The sequence below is a fragment of the Mesocricetus auratus genome, unplaced genomic scaffold, assembly GCF_017639785.1.
Source record: "Mesocricetus auratus isolate SY011 unplaced genomic scaffold, BCM_Maur_2.0 Super-Scaffold_4256, whole genome shotgun sequence".
NCBI classification, from domain to species: domain Eukaryota; kingdom Metazoa; phylum Chordata; class Mammalia; order Rodentia; family Cricetidae; genus Mesocricetus; species Mesocricetus auratus.
In genome coordinates this window covers 85,042,716-85,064,615 of record NW_024429182.1, presented here as the reverse complement: position 1 = coordinate 85,064,615, position 21,900 = coordinate 85,042,716, and the positions used below count along the sequence as shown (strand labels likewise).

The 21,900-nt window shown below is 43.7% G+C and overlaps 1 protein-coding gene across 1 annotated transcript in view; it reads right to left on the bottom strand.

Moving 5' to 3' along the window:
- Window positions 1-215: 215 nt before the first annotated feature.
- Window positions 216-21,900, bottom strand: part of Rras2 (RAS related 2) — a 67,133-nt gene continuing 45,448 nt past the window's right edge. The window contains exons 2-6 of the mRNA XM_005075648.4: window positions 13,857-13,944; window positions 12,482-12,584; window positions 12,110-12,218; window positions 3,226-3,344; window positions 216-1,681 (exon numbers count right to left, since the gene is read on the bottom strand). Coding sequence (XP_005075705.1) covers window positions 1,594-1,681; window positions 3,226-3,344; window positions 12,110-12,218; window positions 12,482-12,584; window positions 13,857-13,944 — 507 coding nt within the window. The 3' untranslated portion in view covers window positions 216-1,593. The remainder of the gene's footprint in view (window positions 1,682-3,225; window positions 3,345-12,109; window positions 12,219-12,481; window positions 12,585-13,856; window positions 13,945-21,900) is intronic.

Sequence of the window (21,900 nt, the reverse complement as noted above, 5' to 3'; positions counted from 1 at the left end):
CATTTTAGAATTCATCCTTCAGGGGTTCTCATCTACACCTGGGGTTTCTCACTTCAGAAAGAGTTAAAAAACACTGACCTCAAGAAACCACTGGAACAGTAAGTTCACCTGCAGAACTCTCTAAGACGCCATGCACAAAGGGCATGGTCTACTCGAGTCAGTTCTGTATCCCTCACAGAAGCCCTGACATGAAAAAGGAGCCGTCAAGCGCTGTCTGGTAATAAGATTGATTTTAATTCTAGCACCTGAAGCTATACAAGGGTCCACTTTATAAACTTCATGGGACTGTTGTACACATTCAATAAAGTGACCACTGTGCAATACCACTGAGAGTCGCAAAACCAGGAACACACTTTGAATTGCTTAAACACAATCCACAGAATTAAAAACAAAATCAGAAGCCATCCACAGTTACACTAATTGTCAAGTAGAGGTTTTTACACAGAATACTTGATATAACGTCAATATCTAGCAGGGACACTGAACGTGACTTCAGTCTCGTCCTGGTGTGTTCTGTCGGGAAGTTTTACTGATTATTGGCCACCGATGGATGTGACAAGGACCAAGGGTTTCCACTTTTTCTTTGTCAGTTAACAGTGAACAGTGAGAATTAAATACTCATCTTTACATATGCACAAGGTACGCTGTGAAAGCATATTCGCTTACAAACATATAAAAATACTTGTTAACTAGTTTGATAAGAAAATAACGTATAAAAGTATATAGCAAAAACATTAATCATCTCTGACTCTGGAAAGATCAATTCCATATTTTATATTACATCAAAGAGAAACAGTTTTAGTTGGTGTGGTTTTTTTGTTTTTGTGTTGTTGTTTTTTTTTTAATTCCGTAACAGGAATACTTGAAAAGGAAGACAAACAGGAACCATTCACTCTTACCCTTACCACGGTTGGGAAAAGAAATCAAGTTCATTGAAACACCTAAGTGCAGAACGAGTCCAAATATTTGGCCACAGAGAATACTGTCATCTTGAAGGAGGCATAATAACAAAGGCTTGATCAGCAGTTTTTAATCCATAAATACAACAGGCATTTTGGTATTCTGGCCACTGGAAAACAAAAGCCGTAGCATCAGAAAAGGTCTGAGATGTCTCACGTTTGTAGATTCCATTCAGTGTATTTAAGGTTAATGAGAGTTGACATCAAAAGTTTTAAAGATAGGCAAAAATTCACATTAAAAAAAAAACCCTCCCTATGTTTCTATTTAGAGTAACAGTAGGCAACATGATTCCAGAAGTTAAAAATTACTTCACAACCTATGACTTCAGCTTAGCAAACAGCTTAGGTTCCAAACTTGGTTCATCCCGATTAAAATGTAAGCCCTTAAAGAATGCATCTGTGTGTGTAGTCGTGTGTTTTAAAGGAATCAGGTCATATCTGAAGCCTTAGTGTTTCCTTTACACAGGTCTGGGAAAGACCGTTACAATTAGCTTCACAGAAAGATTAGCCAGCTTCTTGGTGTAAGGCTAACACGGTGATCATCAGTCTAAGGCTACAAAGGTACCGGCATGATGTAAACGGTAACAGAGATGAGGGCTTCCCTGGCAGTTGTCAGCTAAAACTCAAGGAACTCTTAGGAAATGACACAGTGGCAGCCTTTCTTGTCTTTTTCCTTCCGGGTGGGTTCTGGTGACGGAGGGCATTCCTGCTCTTGAAATTTCCTGTAAGACAGAGAAATCTGAATAGTATCGCCATTAGTAATCTCCCAACACAAATGCAGGTTATTTCTGGACCCGCTGCACTGAAATACACACATTTCTCAGTGTTCCACTAGGGGATAAGAACAGATCCTTGGGAGGAAAACAAGATGCAAGTGCTCAGAGGAGTGGGGTGAAGCTGGGGCGAAGCAGGCACCAAGTACTCTGCCAAGCACGGATGAGGGCCTCACACAAGAATAAACATGGTGTCCAACGCTTTCCTGGGTGAATCCTAAATCAGATGCCTGTGTGTATGTTCTCTTCCTAAACCGAAGTTCCTGGACCCAAAGATATGCTGGAGGATAAACGTATCATAGAGGGCGACGGAAAAGTACCTTTCAGTGCTAGACAACCTAGTTGGCTTCCCTGACTCTTTCCTTTTCAGTTGGGAATAATAAAAGCCTACCTCTCCGCAACTGCTATGAGGACATAAGACTCTGTGGTGTTTAAAAACAAGAAATCCCCTACTTCCCTTCCTTATGCCTGGGTGGACTGACAGGTGAGAATCTAGGATTCCTGGGAGTCAAAGGAAAGCCAGGTGTTTGATCAGGGCAGTGATTACTTTAAGAAGGACCTGCTTTGTCAGCGAAGCGCTAACATGGAAGTGGAATGAGGAGAGCTGGAGGCAGAGCCCTCCAGGTCAACACTGCTAGGCTGTGTGTCAGTGGCGCCCATCCATCCACAGAGCCGAAACTCTTCAGAAACGAAACTTGCAGCCTCTCTTTCTTCCCTCCCACAGAAGGAAACTTCCACCCCAGGGGTCAGTTCACCCCGACTCTCGGTGAGCAAGGGCTCCCTCCATATGCCTGCCAAAGCTGTCCAATTAGCAGAGAGCTGGGAGACAGGGAAGAGAGGGTGAAGGCCACAAGGACTCAAACTCATCACGAGCAGCTTATCCTGTGCACCCGCACAGCAGCCCTCATCCATCACCTCAGGCGTGCACGGATGCTTCCTAAACCAGAGGCCTCCGCGGCCACCTCTAAACGCCTCTTTGTAGGCTGGAGTGTTATACATAATATGTCTTACTGGGGGCCAAACACCTGTGAGATGAGGAATCTTTGCTGTCTGAGTTGCTCTCAGTCTGGCAGGGGTTTGGCAGGAACTAGGAATCTGAGATTTAGATTCAAGTCCCAGAGCTTAACAGACAGTGAGAGTAACAGAAACCATTCAGCTCTCTGGGTTGTAGTAAAGATTAAATGTAGTAATGTTGAAAGAATGTCACTCAGTGTCTGACAGAGACTTGATAAGCGGCTGTCATCACTACCGTCAAAGCATTTACGATTTTCAAACCCTTACGTGTACTTCCTACTTCAACTTACGTTAATTAAGTGGGATTTTTACGGGTTGGAAGTACCCAGAATATGCTATGTATTTAGCTGAAATTTAACCCACAGTGTGGGCACCATCCCCCTTGAAAGCAATCACTCCTACTTACAATTTCCTCTCTGTCACTACAAATGCTGTGCCACCATCTATTAAAACACACGCCTAACACGTGTTTTGCTTACCTTATAACGCGGACAAGTTCATGGAACGCTTGATCTACATTCATCCTGATCTTCGCCGATGCCTCCATGTACGTGACCTTGAGCTGCCTGGCCAGCTGCTGCCCTTCTTCCTGCGTTACCTGAAATGGACGAAGCAGCTGTGCTTAAGGCACGGTATGAGCAACCCCATGGGCCCGTCCAAGCCTGGCTACATGCATATGGTGCGACTAGGCCTCCTGGAGTCCAGGCCGACTCATCATAAGGAATGGACAGATACACACTGCCACACAATCTGAAGCCCACCTCTGCACAGCTCCAAAGAACACACCTGTGACAGAAACACAGTTGGCCTGCAATACCCATGGGCTCAAGCTACTGCAAGTCAAAAAGCACCTGAACTGAGCTGGATGTGGTGGCGCACTCTTACAAATCCTAGCACTCTCAGGAAGGAGCATCAGGAATTTAGGGCCATCCTTGGCTACATAGCAAGCTTGAGACTACCTGACTCCATCTTTAAAACAAAATAAAACAAGCCCCGGGACTGAAGGGTAACTATAGTGAGCATGTGCATCTTGAATCTGGCCATTATTCCTAAACAATACAGAACAAGTGTTTGCAAAGCATCTATGCCATATTAGGCATCATAAATATAGAGATGTTTTCAGATATACAGGAGAGTATGCATTGGCTATATGCAAATTCTCTACTTATGTATGCAAGGGACTTTCATGCATCTAAAGATTCTAGTGTCTTGGGGGATCCTGGAACCAACCCATATTGCTACCAAAGGACATCTGGACTAACTCTCATGGTCTACTTTAGAGACACCAGAAACATTAGATAAAACATTACAGGAAGAGAAAAGAGAAAGTACTGCAGAAGTGCAGCCTAATTCTATGAAGGGGGTCAGGGAGAACCTGCCTGAGGAAGTGGTCTAAGAATTAAAAAGAATCTGTAGCTAAGTGACAGCAGGGTAAGGAAATAGTCATAGTGAAAAAAACAGAGAGAGGGGATGGGGGAGGGGAGACAGAGAAAGAAGGCTTATGGGAGACCTTAAGAACAAATGGGCTTGGCTTGCCCAGCCTAGAACTTGAAAACTAAAAAACAAAATGGGAACCAGCAAGGAATGTAGAGGGGCACAGGCTTCTCAAGCCACAGGACCCCCTAGCTGTCTTAGCCAGTACCTGGTACATAGGAGCACAACTATGTGGAGAGAGGTGGCAAGTCAGAATGGTGAACAGGGCTACAGTGCACTGGGAGGGAGGGGGGAGGGAGGGGAAAAGGAGGGAGGGAGGGAGGGAGGGGGAAGGGAGGAAGGGGGAGGGAGGTAAGGAGGGAGGGAGGGAGGGAGGGAGGGAGGGAGGGAGGGAGGGAGGGAGGGAGGGAGGGAGGGAGGAGGAGGGAGGAAGGTGAGGTAGAAGCCATTACTTATTACTAAATACCCTCTGCATTTTAAACACAAAGGATCCCAAAAGCAATACTTTCCTAAAGTCAGTACACCCTATTTGTTTATATTAGCATAAATCCCAGAGCTTAAAATTGTAGTCTCCTGGAATGTTTGTCTTGCTATTATCCTCAAAGTAAATGCCTGGAAAAAACATCAGGTAAATACCTGGGACCCATTTGCCCCTCCCCCAAAACACAAGCTTCCATTCTCTTTTCACTCATTAACCTGTTCACTGTACAAACTAATAGTGATAACTATTATATATTTTACACTGGGAAACATTCTGGTTATCCAAGTTTCTGCACATTCAGGAGCCTTTTCTATATTGCTTTGCAGATTCCTTCCTGGCAAGATCAAAAATACCAATGACAGCTTATGCTGAAGCGGATGTGGAGTAAGGGGAACACGCCTCCATTGCTGGTGGGAGAGCAAACTTGCACAGCCACTTTGGAAATCAGCATGGCTGCTTCTCAGAACATGGGAAATAAATCTACTTCAAGACCCAGCAATACCACTTTTGGGCATATACCCAAAGGATGTACACTCACACACAAGGACATATGCTCAACTATGTTCACAGAAGCATTATTTGTAATAGCCAGAACCTGGAATCAACCTAGATACCCCTCAACCAAAGAATGGATAAGGAAAATGTGGTACACTTACACAATGAGGTACTACTCAGAGACAAAAAAACAATGACATCTTCAAATTTGCAGGCAAATGGACAGAACTAGAAAAAGCCATCCTGAGTGAGGCAACCCAGACCCAGAAAGACAAACACAATATATACTCACTCATAAGTGGATATTAGACATAAAGCAAAGGACAACCAGACTATAGGCTACAACCCCAGAGATCCTAGTTAACAAAATGGACCCTAAGAGAGACATACATGGATCTGCCTAAGAAGGGGAAAAAGACAAGATCCCCTGAGTATATTGGGAGTGTGGGGGGGGGGAGCAGGGTGGAGAGTGGTAGGAGAGAGGGGAGGAGGAAAAGGGAATAGGGAAAAATGTATAGTTCAATTAAAAAAAATAGTTAGATACAACAAGGAATATTCCTTCCTTAAAAGTTTAGCATAATTCAGCCAGGCAGTGGTGGTGCACACCTTTAATTCCAGCACTCAGGAGGCAGAGGCAGGTGGATCTCTGTGAGTTCAAGGCCAACCTGATCTACAAAGCAAGTTCCAGGATAGCCAGGGCTGTTGCAAAGAGAAACCCTGTCACAAATGAATAAATTAGATATACAGACAGACAGACAGACAGATAGATGTTTCATGTAATTCACCAGTAACTCCATCTGGGCTTGATGGAGCATTATTTTAAGTCAAGTGTGACAAATGTATTTGACAGATAGGAAACTATCTGGCCAATCTACTTGCGTCTTGCGTAGCTTTGGTGATTTGCACCTTTCTGGGAAGGCAACCATTGTATCTACTTTACTGAATTTATTGACATCAAGTTCATTACAGCATTTCTTTATGCTTTATGCATTTGTAAGATGTAAAGTGATGGTGTGTCTTTCATTCCATAAACTGATTTGTGGTACCCTCCTCTTTCAATGGGACTCAAATCTAGAGCTTCATAAGCATCAAATCAATTTGGATGGATGGATGGATGGATGGATGGATGGATGGATGGATGGATGGATGGATGGATTGACAGACAGGTGATAGATAAGTAGATAACAGACAATAGACAAAGACAAACAGATCTGATCTTTCTGGCTGTAAGCTTGACAGTCTGGTCTACCTTACAAAAGCCAGTTTGGGTTTTTACTTATTTATTCTGTAGTTTTCTTTTTTGTTTGCTTTTTAAAAATATTTTATTTATTTATTTATACAATCTTCTGCCTGCATGCCAGCAGAGGGTACCAGATCTCATTCAAGGTGGTTGTGAGTCACCATGTGGTTGCCGGGAATTGAACTCAGGACCTCTGGAAGAACAGTCAGTGTTCTTAACCGCTGAGCCATCTCTCCAGCCCCCTGTTCTATAGTCTTCACACCTTTTCTTTTCTTTGCAGACAAAGGGCCTTGCACGTACCAAGCACACATTCTACCACCGACTCACAGTTTCTCCACCTCACTTCCCTCCTCACTATCAACCTGCTGTCTCTCTTATCTAATAAACCTACTTAGTGACACAAGCAACTCCTATAATAGTCCATAAATCTTGACATGCTGTATTCAGAATTCTTTGTAAACATTAAAATTTTTCCCTTTAAGTATTAGAAATATGCTAGTTTCTCAAGAATTTGAATTATCAAAGTCAATGCCACTGACACCAAAAGATACGTGCTATCTGACAAGGCTTCCTTCAAGTTTGAGACTTCTTTTATGACCTGTTCTTATTTCAAAATAATGCAAAATCTGTGCTGTTGGATGGAATGTTCATTAAGGGTCAGTTAGGACAAGCTGGCTGATGGTCTCATGCAAGCCATCTATACATCACTCATTTTCTTTCTACTTCTCTCCATGTTAAGTGTAGCTCTGTCTTACTTCTCTCTGCAATTCTTTTAACTCTTACTTCAGGAATTTTAAAAGCTGTTATGAGGTATGTGAACACCTAGGATCACTGATTCAATCCTCTTGGTGAATTAGTCTCTATCATTGTGAAACAACCCTCTTTACCCTTGTTATTATAGTGGTTCTAAAACTCTAAGTGCTCTCTTTATGGCCATTTTCACCGTTGCCGGCACAGTGTATCATATCTCATCCTTCTATTCTAAGTAGGTTATTTGTCTTTAAGCTGAAAGCAGATGTCTTGCAGGGCCTGGCTCTTTCATCCAGTCCGATGCATTTGCATTGCAGCTGAGATCTTGAGACCTCCTCTCTTTGTCCTGTGCTTACCTGTTCTGCCTTTTGGTATAAGAACCACTTCTACATTGCCCATCCTGCCACTGGCTAATTTACGTCATGTCTGTTGGGTCACATCAGTGGCTGCTTTTGACTTTACGGTCTGCACTTTAATACATATTCGATGTGGTCAAACCGGTTCACACACAGGAAGAAACCTGTACAAGATTACTCTGCCTTCTTACTCTTTTCTGGTGTTAACCTGCTTTCATCTCACATTATTTTTGCTTTAAACATTCAACTGTGCTTGAAAAAGGTTTAAATAGCAGAAACATCATTTTTATTTACCCAGTGTTCCTCATTCATCCGTGATGACTCAGCCTGAGACATCTTCATATTTTGGATAATTCAGCTTTGATGGTGCTGAACTCTTACATTTCATATGTTTGGGATAAGTCTTTAACTCAATTTCACTTTTAAAGCAAGTGTTTGCTGGGCATTCACTTACAGACAACAGGTTTTTGCTCACAGTACATCTTCTGACTTACATGGTCTCAAGTGAGAAACAATATATCATCTACATTAGTTACTGCACACACTGCTGGGACAGAACACCTGACAAAAGGAACTTATTGGATTCACAGTACAGTTCACTGTGGGAGGGTGGGGGGAGCTGGGCACATGACCTCCACATCAGGAAGAGGGATGAATGTCGTTTTTCTCATTTTTTATGCAGTTTAGGACACACACACACCCTGCAAAGCCCATGGAATGACACCACCCACTTTCACCTTTCAGTTAACTAAGGTAGATAATCCCTCACAGGCACACCAGGGGCTAACCTAATCCAGGCAATCCCTCATGAACATTCCCAGAGGCTTGTCTCCTCCTGTTAAACTGACAGTCAATACTAAGTCTGCACCACTCTTAACTTGGCTCCTCTGGGAGCAGTTTTGTTTCCCTTGAGCTACTTCTCTGATTTTGTCTCTACCATGGGTCATGGAGCACTTTATTATAACCTGTCTTGTAACTGTGCTCTGGGTTTGCTTGAGCATCTGGGATGTGTGCAATGGAGTTTTCATCAGATTCAGCAATCTCCAGCCATTACATTCTACTGTCAGCAGCATCTGGTGCATTTATCATCTTATCAGCTTCATCTTCTGGAGGCGCGACTCAATCTCTGTACACACCCCACATCACACCTACCTCATAGTCAGTGCTTCCTAGAGCCTTGGGTCACTGAGGGAGAGCTGGCCCTGTTTAGTGCCTGTCTACCGAGTCCATTCTGTAACTTCTAGGTTAAACAATTGGTCTCTTCTTAACACAGGGGTGTGCTTTCTTTACATGACTGACTTCTGAGTGCATGCACGGGATAAACTCAGCAACCTAAGCACAGCATCTATTCATTACTGTAAGACCTGGCACTGCCTCATACGGCCCATGCCCTGGTGCAGCCCAACAGAGGAGCACACAGCATTGCCACACCAACATTTATATGATTTTTTAAAATTTACCTGGCCTTTCTCCAAAATAACATGCCTGCCCTAAGGCTGTGAGGTTGAAATACACACCAAATTCTACAAACATGTACCAATCAGTTAGGAAACCAGGTAAGAAAGGGGGCTTCATGGGAGCACTACTTTACAAAGAAAGGTTTCTATTTTGAGAAAACCAATCATGGCAAATCCCTTCATGCAGTCAAAGTCCTCTCTTCCTGCAGTGTTACTCTTTTCCTATCAGGAGGGGGTTGGGGGGTGTGCATACACATACATTTGTTCCCGTGCACGTAGAGACCAAAGGTCTATGTTGGATGTCCCTCTCTATTGCTTTTCACCTTACCTTTACGGCATATGGTCTCCCCCTAAAGCAGACTCAGTCACCTCCTTTGCACCCTCAGACACACACCTGAGCTTTCCAGCACAGACGTTAACGTCAGTCTGGGCATACACTTCAGGAAGAAGAATCAATTCCAAAAAGCTTACTCCATGCTAACAAGTCACATCTTTAAGGTGACAGAAATATGACTTCTCTCCTATGTTGTTTCTCCTACTCCTGCTTTTTACTTCACTGAGACTCCATTACATTTCTATTTACATGAATATATTTATAATCCCATGACACATAAACAGGCGGTGTTACAATATGCTGAATACCTGCAGACAGATGGAAACTACGTGCTACATACTGACAATCCTTAGTACATAGATAACTTTAAAAAACTCACACAGGGCCAGCAAAATGGCTAAACAGGTGAAGGCGCCTGCTGCTCAAGCCTTGGGTTCTGAGTTCAATCCCCAGAACCCATGTCAAGTAGGAGAGAACCAACTTCCAAAACGCTTTCTTCTGATCTCCACAGGATGCTACATCATGTGAGCCAACACGAATTACACACAGACACACACACATACACACACACACACACACACACACACACACACAATAATAACAACAAATAATTTTTAAAAACACGTGAACTGGAGGTGGCTAATAATGGGATCTGCTGCTTCCAGGGGTCTCCTCTCATGCTGTCCCTCAGCTGCTACTACCTCTCTGGAGACATCGACACATTCCATGCTTCCCTTCCATTCTTTCACTGGAGTTACCGCCACAAAACATTCCAACAGTGGAGGCAGGAAACCCTGAGGGGTGGGCAGAAGCGAGCTTGAGATAGGAGCAGAGCCCTTCTCTGCATGTCTGTTACCCTTCCCCCTCAACAGAGCAGAGTTAGATACACACACAGAGGCCCCACAGGCTGTAGATAGTAAATGTAATTTATTTCATATGCAAGGACACAGAGAAAACAAACACCCAAATTGTACACTTCGCACTGATTTGCTGAAGGGAACACATTTTGCCACTGTAACTTTGTAACAATTCAGATCAGAAAGAGGCCTATCAGGAACATTTAGTCTCCACTAATAACATCAAGGCAATTTTCTGAGTCTTAGTGAGAGACCAGGCTTCTACGACCTACAGTCTGCAAGCTACACACTTCCCACTGCAGCCACCAACAAGGCTTGGTACATCTGCAAATGATAACCCACGGGCTAAACACCACATTTAGGCTAATCATCCCCTTACATTAAGGTTTAAAATTCAGTATGCTTCCAAAATATTTGACAGGGGTTGGAGAGATTGCTCAGTGGTTAACAACACTCACTGCTCTTCCAGGACCAGGTGGCTTACGTCTATCTGTTACTCCAGGGTTCCAATGCCTCTGGTGTCCTTGGGCACCTGCACTCCTCACTCCTGTACAACATACTCACATGCAGTATGCACTCTCTCTCTCTCTCATACACACACACTTTAAAATAGTAAAAACCAACCAAAGATCATGTTTTACACAGTTATGTACAAAAGGAAATTGTCTGAACTTTGCCAACAAAATATTAAGACTCTATTAGCAGGCAGGTGACATGGTTCAGCACAAGTCTGGACACCTGAAACTGATCCCTGGCAAAGGTGGAAGTCGAGAACTGACTCCAAAGATGCTCTCTGATTTACACACATTGTGCACATACTATATGAACACATAATATAACAACAACAATAATAGTAATAAACAATAAAGTAAAAAGAATCTGTTGACATGAGGCTACATGCAAACAAGAGGAAATACTAACAAGAGGCAATTTCAATGCTAGGATCTAGATGTGTGACAGAGACTAAAAGGAATTCACAGGAGGAACTCCATGGCAGAGGTAGCTGACTCAGTTCCAAGCAGACAGGGCAGACAATACACAAAAAGGGATGTCAAAGATACTAACACTGGAGGCCACTAGCATCAGAGCTAGCCAGTGTGAGGCATTAAGTGAAAATTCAGTTATTCATTAATTAGACTAAAGAAACATCCAAAGCCAAGTGCCATGGTGCAGTCCCATAATCCCAGAAGGCTAAAGCAAGGGGATTTTCTTTTTGTGAACAACCTGGACTATGAACTCCAGGCCAGTCTAGGCTACCCACCAAGACTAATTAGGGGGTGTCTACTTACTATAATTTACATCACTGCTATCCTTTAAATAAAAGTGATTGTGGATAAGCAGTGAATCAATTATGTATCTATGGGTAGCTTTATGGTTCTGTGTGAGCTAAGAATGGCAACACACCACTGTGATGTTAGCACTTGAGAGGCTGAACAAAAAAAAAAAATCACAAGTTCAAAACCTGGGACACTCAATAAGACCCTACCTGAAAACAATAAAAAGGGAAGGGAAGAAGACATGATTAAATGAAAATTCTTCATAGGAGTTTGACAAATTGAATAATGGTTATAAAACAAATTTGCTTTCTTTTTTTTTTTTTTTTTTGCTTAAAGAAGGTAATTAAATTTTCTTTGGGGGAGAGGGGAAGAACAAAAAAAAATGGTCTTAACTTATAGTTTTTAAGATGTCATCCATTTAGTGCCACGAGCTTGGCACTAATACAGACAATATGCAGGCTTACAGAGAGAGCTTTCTGGGATTCTGTGTAAAAATAATGAAAATATAGCTCCCCCCAACTTCCTTCACACTTTGCACACGCCATTCTGTGAGACACAGTGTGCCAGACTCAGCACAGAGCTGGTGCCTGCACGGGCTCTGTGAGTGTGGGTGCTCCATTGTTTCATGAAGTAAACGGCTTCATTTACACAGCCTCCCGAGCACAGAATTCCCTCCTCTTACCTGTCTCTGGTGATCCAGGTCGGCCTTATTGCCGATTAAAATCATGGGAAACTCATCACGGTCCTTTACTCGGAGAATCTGTCTTTGAAACTTGTAGATTTCTTCAAAACTTTAAAAATAAATAAATAAATATATTATGCTAAGAATCAAACTTCAGTGAATTTTGTGTTCCATTTATTACCATATTGCCATTTTTCTACTGTAAAGAATGGAAACCTTAATTCCATAAAAACAGCAATCTGGACAGAGCCTATCATTCCTGATGTAAGCTTTTATTACCAATTATATTAATTGTACATAATATTAGGTTTCTATATGACATTTTCACACATGTATACAATGTTTTTCCATCGCACTTTAACTGGCACCAACCTGCCTCTATCAGTGACTGAAAAGACCAACAGGAAGCCCTCGCCCGTCCTCATGTACTGCTCTCTCATGGCTCCAAACTCCTCTTGTCCAGCTGTATCCAAAACTAAAGAAAAACAACAAAGAAAACTGTGTTTTCACTTTATAAATCACCTCCCCACAAGGGCAGCCCCCTACCAGGCCCTCCACAGAGCCTCCTATTTGACGCAATAGGCAATGGCATTCCTGTCTTAATATTTCATTTCTAACACCAAAGGCAGACATAATCTAATGGCAGCCAGTTCCAGAGTTTATCTTCATCGCACAGATTGATTTTGTGGCTAGCATATATTAGCATACAAATTACAAGGTTAAAAATATCAAACACACCCAAGCAGATGGAAGCAAATCAGCTCTAAAAATCACTTGGTTATTTATCTTCTCTGTGTAAAGATCTTGGAAAAGATGTCTGCATGTTCAAGCAAGAAACTGAGGGTGGGCTGGAGAGATGGCTGGGTGAACAAGAGCACTGGCTGCTCTTCCAGAGGACCCAGGTTCTGTTCCCAGAACCTGCATGGCAACTCATAACCGCTTACATAACTCCAGCTCCGGGGACTCTGACACCCTCTTCTGGCCTCCTTGGCATGTGACACACATGCATACATGCAGGCAAAACATTCATGCACTTAAAAATAAATCTTAAAAAAAAAAAGGAACTATGGCTGATTCATTCTGTCTCCCTCTCTATCTCTACGTGTCTGTCTGTCTCTCTGTGTGTGCCTGTCTGTCTGTCTCTGACTGTCTCTGTCTCTCTCTGTGTCTCTCTCCCTCTCCCCTCCTCCTTAGCCCAGCCACTAATGTATTTCTTGACCGCCCTACTAGTTAAAACACCAGGATTTTCTTCAGTGGGTTGTTCGTGTTAAAGCCTCCAAGCTATAAACTCCCAGTTAACAAATACTGACTCTCTATGGCCACTTGCCCTATTTTAACATTTGCCAAAAGACATGAAGAGCTAAGAGCTGGTGTTTCTTCCAATGACCCCTAAAAAACATTTCAACAAGTTACGTAACAAGATCAGTTTCACCAGAACAAAAATCAGTCCCATTACTGTTTTCCTTTCCATCTGCTGAGGAGTACTTAAATTGATCAGCATGAGGATTCATCTATCAGAACCAAAGACAGTAACTAGCCAGGACTAGCTCAGCAGGAGGCACCTTGCCCAGCTGTTCAAGGCCTGCTGTTTAATCCCCAGTGTAGGGTGGGGGTGGGAGTGGCTAATGAAAGGCTTCTAGTCTAGATTATCTAATACTTCAGTTACACTGTTTAACCTGAGAAACATCAAATTTAACACTGAAAGTCAGGGCGCTTTAGAAGATGTGAGCTCTTAGGGTTTACTTACTGTCCAGCCGGGCCGCTCGGTCATCAATCACACACTGCTTTGTGTATGAGTCTTCAATGGTTGGATCATAGTCCGTCACAAAATAGGACTGGTAAAACAATCAGAAAAAGAAAAGTCTTATTTTAAAATTCATGTTACTTTCTACCTAACAGTATTAGTTTTACTGAATTCTACTTTTCAGGAAATAACACATTTTAATTGTATTAGGTTACCTTAAAGATTTTAGCTTTAATTATGTGTGCATGTATCAGTGTGTATGACCTATACAAGAGGGAATCAAATCTCCCAGAGCTGGAGTTACTGCGGTTCAGAGTCACCCTCTGTGGTGCTAGGAGCAGAATTCAACCTGTGCAAGAGCGGCACACACTTCTAACCTGGGGGGGGACACGACAGACATCGAATTCTTAAGTAACACCCCTCAGCTTGGTCCCTTATGTTCAGAAAGCAACTCAAACAAGACCCTAAAGAGAGGACAAAAGAAGACAATTAGACTGTCTACTACTACTACTTACTTATTTTTTAGGAGGAAATGTTTCATATTTCATTTATACTTTAGGAGTAGCCTTAAATGTGTAACCATTACCCATAATTCTATTTCTTTCCTGCCACTTTTGTTTAAACACATGAGTTATTAAACAAAGCCAGTAATGAGTCATGTGCCAACAGCAGTAGCTTTTAGTAGGAAGCTCCCTCCATCCCCACCCGGTCCACATCTAAAACTAACAGGTATAAGAGCAACCCTGGGCAGACCTGCACTGTGTTCTATGGGAAGTGAGCCCAGCCGCTCGGGAGAGTGGACGGAGCTTACACTTTCAGAGTTAGGGCAACATTTTATTTAATGGGAGGTGGGAGGCATTCCAGGGTAGGGTCTCCTGTAGCCCAGGCTGAGCCTGAACTCATTCTGTAGCCTGGCTGACCTCCCACCGACACATCAAGTACTAGATTACAGGTCTGCACCTATACCTGGCTCGTGATAAATCTCCTATGTTTCGCCAGGTGGTGTTGGTGGTGCACGCCTTTAATCCCAGCACTCGGGAGGCAGAGGCAGGCGGATCTCTGTGAGTTCGAGGCCAGGCTGGACCGACAGCCTCCAAAACAATACAGAGAAACCCTGTCTCGTAAAAAAGTCTCCTATGTTTCTTTACAGCAATCTGATGCTTCCTGCAATGATTTGATCCTGTGAAACCTGAATTTTTATTACTCCTTCCCTTTGCAATACTACGACCAAAATTGAGAGCCCTGCAAATGTTTGGCATGGGACAGTCCCCACTCCTCCCACTAAAAACATGAAGAATGAATGAGCAAGTACTCAATACATTTTTATAAATGTCTAATAGCTGGAACTCTTCAAACACAACTGTGTTCTGTACTACGGAACTAAATGAAGACAGTGGCATGTGATGTTGGTTTACAGGACCTTGAAGTACACAACAATTGTTTAATTTTCCTTTTAGTGCCTGCAGAAGTTTGCTTTTCTAACACTGGCACACCTTTGTCCACTTAAATTCTTTTTTTCATTTTTTTAGCATGTTAGTGTGAGTACACATACATGTACATGCCTGTCGTATATATGCACAGGTGACAGCATCACCTGTGTCCCTCTATGACCCTCTGCCTACTCCTTCTGAGGCAGTGTCCTCCTAAATCCGGAACTCCCAGGTTTTTGACTAAAATAGAAGCTAACAAACCCCAGCAAATCTCAAGTCCCTACATCCTCAGTGCTGGGGTGTGCAGAACACACAGCTTGTTACATGGATGCTATCAAGTCAACTCAGGCCTCAACCTTGAGAAGTAAGCACTCTTTTTTGTTTCTTTTTTATTTAAATTAGAAACAATCTTATTTTACATATCAATCCCTCTCCCTCCCATCCTCTCATGCCCCCCAATGACCCTCCATTTCCCCCCCTTCTGTTCCCCAGGGAGGGTGAGGCCTTCCTTGAGGATCAAAGTCTGTCACAGCATCTAATCTCCAGCCTAAGCCTGGTGTGGTGGTGTACTGGGGGGGGGGTAGAGGTAGAGGTAGGAGGGACAGAACTTGAAGGTCAACCTCACCTATATAGCCAGTTCTAGACCAGCCTGAGATACAGGAGATCCTGTCTTTAAAGAACAATACCACCATGACCTGAACTTAGAAACAGAATGAGGCAACAGGTCACCAATAAAAAAACAGTCTCCCAAGGACCTGGGTTTAGTTCCCGGCACCTTGTGGCTGCTCACACCCATCTATAACTCCAGCTCCAGTGTATCCCACGCTCTTTTCTGGTCTCCACGAGTACTACACACACATGTTAAAACAGACACAGCTGCAGGCAAGATGCCTACATACATAAAATAAAAACCAATCTTTATTTTAAAAAAGAAGAGCCAGTCCCTGGTAATAAAGTTTACTACTAAAGTGGGGTCTGAGACAAATCTCTGCAGCCCAAACCTGCAGCACTCATAATGGAGGAACGGGGGGGGGGGGGGGGTAATGCAGACCAGAGGAGCAGTGTTCAGGGGGTGCAACCTCTGCTGTGATGCACTTCAGCCATAACAATAACTGGGCTGCTGGCGCAGGCAGCTCCATGCAGCCTCAGTGCTTTTCCTCAAGTCTAAAGCCGTGCTCCTCTGCGGCGGAGGGGGGAGGGCAGCTGTAATAATTCAGTCCCAGTTACCCCAGACCCACCATGAGCCATCTGGAACTTGGTGTCTGAATGTTATGAACCCAGATAAGCTCCCATCTGGGCTTCAGAAAATATTCTCAGGATCTAAGTAGCAATTACACAGATAGACACATAAGCATAAATCTATCTTGCTCGTTTAACATGTGTTTACTTGTGTGTGTAAAGATTACAACCATACAATGGACAAGATGGCAATAACCCCCTATTTCTCCTTAGAATCAGTGGTTTATATTTGTTTGTCGATTGCTTGTTATTGGGGGTGTTTCTTTTCCCTTGGCACTGGGGAGTGTAGCTAAGACTGGGGTATATCAGGCAAGAACTCCAACACTGAACTAGCCCTCCTCTTAGTTTTGGTCTTACTGAGTTGCTCGGGCAGGTCTTGAATTTTTATGATCAGTTTCCTGAAGAGCTAAAACAAGGTTGAGCCTCCAGGGGTGACCAGCAGTTAGTTTCTTTAAACAGTACACAAAAGCCTTTCAGTTTGATCCCTCATTACCCACTACTCAGAACCCTTCAGTCAGTTTTCCTACACTGCTAGTTCCAAGTTATAATTTGGGTGCACATCCACTTTGTACTCCTCAATGATAGAGCTAACTGATCCCTTTGAAGAACACTCAATCATTGAGCTACTGTTGAAAACAAGAGAATTACCAAAGCTATGGATGGGATAATGACTTGCTGGGCATGCTCTGTCAATTCCCAACAGCAACAAAATAATAAGATGGATACAGACAGGCTAAGCCAAACAACAGAAACACCATGCTTGTCCAGAAGACAACAAAATAAGTGGCTATGACAGCAACTACGCATGGGAGCTATGCATGTGTTCACAGAGCCTCAGTAACTGTAATTAAGCAGAAAAAAACTGCAGCTGCAGATGGGAGGGGCGCTGAGCTACACAGTGGAGCTTCAGGAACTCATGGCAGACCAAAAAAACTTCAGAAGGGGGGTGGAGGTGGTCTGCTGGGATTTCCTGACAGCACATTAAAGATATGTAGAAGAGAGTCCTAACCAGAAGAAAGGGGATGTCCAATAATGAAAGGCCAGGAGACCTCCCACTGGAGAAATTATTCCACTTGGGTGGAAAGATCTACTGACCATGATAAGACCTGGTCTGGGCAGCCAGCGGGGTAGCACACACCTTTGACCTCACCACTCAAGAGTTTGAGGTCAGCCTGGTCAAGTTCTAGAATGGCCAGGATACACAAAGAAACCCTGTCTCAAAAAACCAAAAACAGAAAAATGAAAAGATCTGGTCTAGGTAAGGCTGGTTGTTCTCAACATTATGCTGCATCCTCCACTCGGCAGGTTCTCCGCTTGGCTTCCTAAAGGAACAACAAACTCACTAGCAGCAGGCTCAGTGAAACAGGAAAATGGGGAAGAGGTGACAAGAATGAGCTGCCCTTCCGCATTCCAAGGGACAATAACGACAACCACTTTCTCCTGAGGCATGCATGGTGGGAAAGTGCAATTCCCAATCACCACCACAGGGGGGAGTCTGACCTGCATCGGGGACTGGAGATCCAGCACTTTGGTTAATTCCTACCTCTTCCACAAAGAGGAAAGGAGGCTAGATCCATGGAAAACATGCCTGGCACCTCTGAGCCCATGCCACTCTCAGAAGTCTTAGGGGTTTTCTGAAGGACACAATGTGGAAGGAAGGGTATAAAAGACTTAAGAGTCGAAAAATCTTTGAAAGTATCATATCCTGAAAAGGCACATATGGGTGTGTGTATGTTACATTGTCAACAGAATTTACTGCATGTATCTGACAGATTTCACCACAATTAAAAAAAAAAATGTAGACTGTAAGAGCTACAGTCAGAGCTGGGAAGACGAGAAGGGTCTGCAGATAAGGGGGGGGGACAAGAGCAGCTAACAGAAGTGTGATTAAGAATATGTATGGAAACCACATAATCACTACTGTATAATTAGTACATGCTAATAAAATTATTTAAGAGAACTACAGAGTCAAACCAAGAGGCTAAGGGCTTATGCCGTCACCCTGAGCTTACAAATGACTTCAGGAAACACTCTAGGCCTATTCCTCCTCTTTCTCCCTCTTTCCTGCTCTTGCCCTCTCTCCACTACACATGTATTATGGCTACTTTTCCTAAAATTACATAGTGTCCAGTTCTTCCCCCAGTCCAGCCAGAAATAAGCAGGGTAAAGACAGGAACATTGCCTGAGAGGAAGGGTCTAGGACTTCACCACCAAATCATAGGTAGCTCCAGCACTCACAGGCAGATCTCCGGGAGGGCACCTTCCAGTCTGCCTACTGTGACTCTCTGGAGGTGGGCACACTGGCCCTCCTTCCTGCCCCCATCCCAGAGCATCTTCCATCACAGAACAGCAGGAGTGTGGCTGGACCTCTGCCTTGTTTACTACTTAATAGATTTTCTCATTTAATTCTCACAGAGACCCTCCCAACCGATTTCTCCCTTTTACAAACATTTTAACATCAGAGAATTACATTACTTCTGCAAGGCTACCCAACTAACAAGCAGGACTGTAATTTAAATTAGGACCTGATTGATGCTAAGTCTATAATATCCTAAGAATTGTTATTTAATAAAATTCATTGAATATCACATTTTCTATTGGCCTATGAGATAAGGAAAATTACTACCAAAAGAGAGAGAGGCCAAGATTAACAAATCCACACACCTGTCTTCTGGGCTCCTTCCCAGCCCCCTTAGGAGGGGATCTTGAAACATTCTAGATGCACTGGGTTTATATGGAAAACTCCCAAGGACCCCTCTACAAGGTGTTCCTTGCTCCTTCACAGAATCCAAGAAAGCCTCAAAATTGTTTTTCGTCTTTAACTATAATCTTCAAGTTGTTTTCAGGAATGTTCTACTTTCCATATTCACTGCGCCCAGCAGTTCAGCATCTCAGCCATTCTAGTCGGAGCTCACCTAAGGCAAAGCTCCCCTGGTGGTCAGTGGAACTAAGGGTGGGCATGGATGGCAGCACCGCTAACCTTGCCTTTCACCATTATTCTGATTTTGCCTGCCCTACACCATTACCTCTGGCTCCATCAGGGTAAGAACTGAAGGAGTGGGTAGGGACAGAGTCAAAAGACCACAGCATGAATTTTGGTGTTCTTTCTCATGAATGCCTGTGGGTTTGCTGGGAGAGTCCCCACGATGGAGTGTGTGACATAGAATTCTCAGGCCTTGAGTGAAACCTATTTACAACCCGAGCCCTGATTCTAAGAGGCTTTCATGGGTCTCTCCTGATCCAAGTCAGCTTTCAAGTAGCCATCAATGCATGGTGTGACTGTCTAGGAGACTTTATGATGACTTCACCCAGCAGACAGGAAATACTACTGTCTTCCCAAATACATACAGCTCACCATTCAGCCTCTCCTTTACCTCTGCTCCACCCACTGGGGCTACAGACATACAGACTGCCACACTGCCAAGTTCTCAGAAACAGTTTTTCACAAGCCCCCTCCTCACCATTCGGCCTACATAAAGAAGACTCCATAAGCAACACCCATGGGTTAGAGTGATGGTTCAGCAGTTGTTCACTAGCTTCCAGTGGATCTGAGTTTGATTCCCAGCACTCATATCTGGTGGCTCATAACTACCCCCCTAGGGAATTCAACACCCTCTTCTTGGCCTCAAGAGGGAACTGGGGTACGCGCACACACAAGTCTCTCATTTACTCCCCTATGCAGAACACATCCCAGCTCTCCACAAACATCCCTGTTACAACCCTGGACTTTAAACACCTCCCTGCAGGTATGTATAGCCTAAGTATGCAAAATCTTCTGTACTGGTCCTTGGAATATGAGAAGTGGGCACCGACTGCTTTATTCTCAATCTTTGGAAACAAAATAGTTTCGTTCCAGTTAAAAATCCTGACATGCACTCAAACAGACATAGGCCAAACGCCTCATGGCATAGCTCATACTTCCTGGAGTTGATGAGCTGCTATCCTGAACACAGTCACAATCTCAAACTATGGGCTGTGGGGAAAGCTGATCGGGGCGGGGACCGAAGACCCTTTGCCATCAGCAGACTCTATTCTCTAAACAAACAGTGGGGATTCCTCTGCTAGCACCAGCACTGCAGCTTCAGGCAGCTGTGGCCAGAGCAGGCTCCTCCTTGTGTGGCTGTTAACAGCAGCTGTCAGGACACAGAGAATCTTTGTTCTCACCACCACCCTCTCTAACCTTTATGTCAAATGTTCCCATAGGATTGATACTCCTCAAGTGACTATTTTTTCCTAAATGAAATTATTTCATGGAACACAATTAATTACAGGCATGGTCATAATGTATGCCCTGAGACTCAAATGCAGATTAATAAAAGCTACACTAAGTCCAGTAAGCCCTTTAGTTTGTTTTATTAACAAAACTGAGGCCTTCGGTAAACAGTAATTGCCCCAGGCTGCCTAAAGCCAGCTAGGGTGTAGAGGTCATATCTAAACCTACAGCTTGGGCTGCAGATGACTGAACCAAGTTACACCACCACAGAAGCACAGCACAGGCCATCGGGAGCCCGCTCTGCTGCAGACTTATTTCTAAGTCAATTATGTGAGTCTCAATTCCCCCAAGGAATTCTTTCTTCCTAAGCCATGGTCGTACCCACAGGCCAGAACACAGAAATACAGTCCTCAACCTGTATCAGCCCCAGTTCTAAGCTCGAAAGCACCATCACCTGGCCCAAGAGGAAACAGAAACAGAAAGCGGATTTCTCTGGCTTTTCCAGGGTGCAGAGCCAGCCAGATAAAGACTCATCAAGAGGAAAACTGTCTTCAGGAACCTCCTGCACCCCCCAGCCTTTCCACCGCCTCTACTTCCCACTCACTCTTCCCAGACTTCGCTCCAATCTAAAATACTTTCTTTGAACGATGTCACCTGACACCTCCCCCTCTTCCCCCTGTTCCCTCCATTCCTAAATTAAAAGTAACAATTCTCTCAATTCCCTCCAGACCCCTCAACTCACCCAGAGGCAGTGGGTGGAATATTCCAGGGTAAATTTGAGCACACAGTTAACCTCAATCTACGAACCAATGTCTCCCCTTAGAAATAGCAAAATCCAGGCTAGGGTGTAGCTCAGTGGCCAAACACTGACCACACACAAAGCCTTGGGGGTCAATCCTCAGTGCTGCACCCCCTCCCCACAAATACTCTGAATTAAAAGGACCTATTAGTAACATTCAGGTCAAAATGAAAAAGAAGAGTTCCATTCTCTGAGGGGGAAAATTCCTAGCGGGCAAATCACCAGGTCATGGTGTCAGTTCCCTAACAAACTTGGCTTACTAAGTACTTTTTATTCTCCCAAAACCAAAGGGTTCAAAGGAAAAAATAAAGTGTTTCTCCCTGTTTTCTCCCAGTCTCTCCACAATCCTATCACATCCTATAAGGC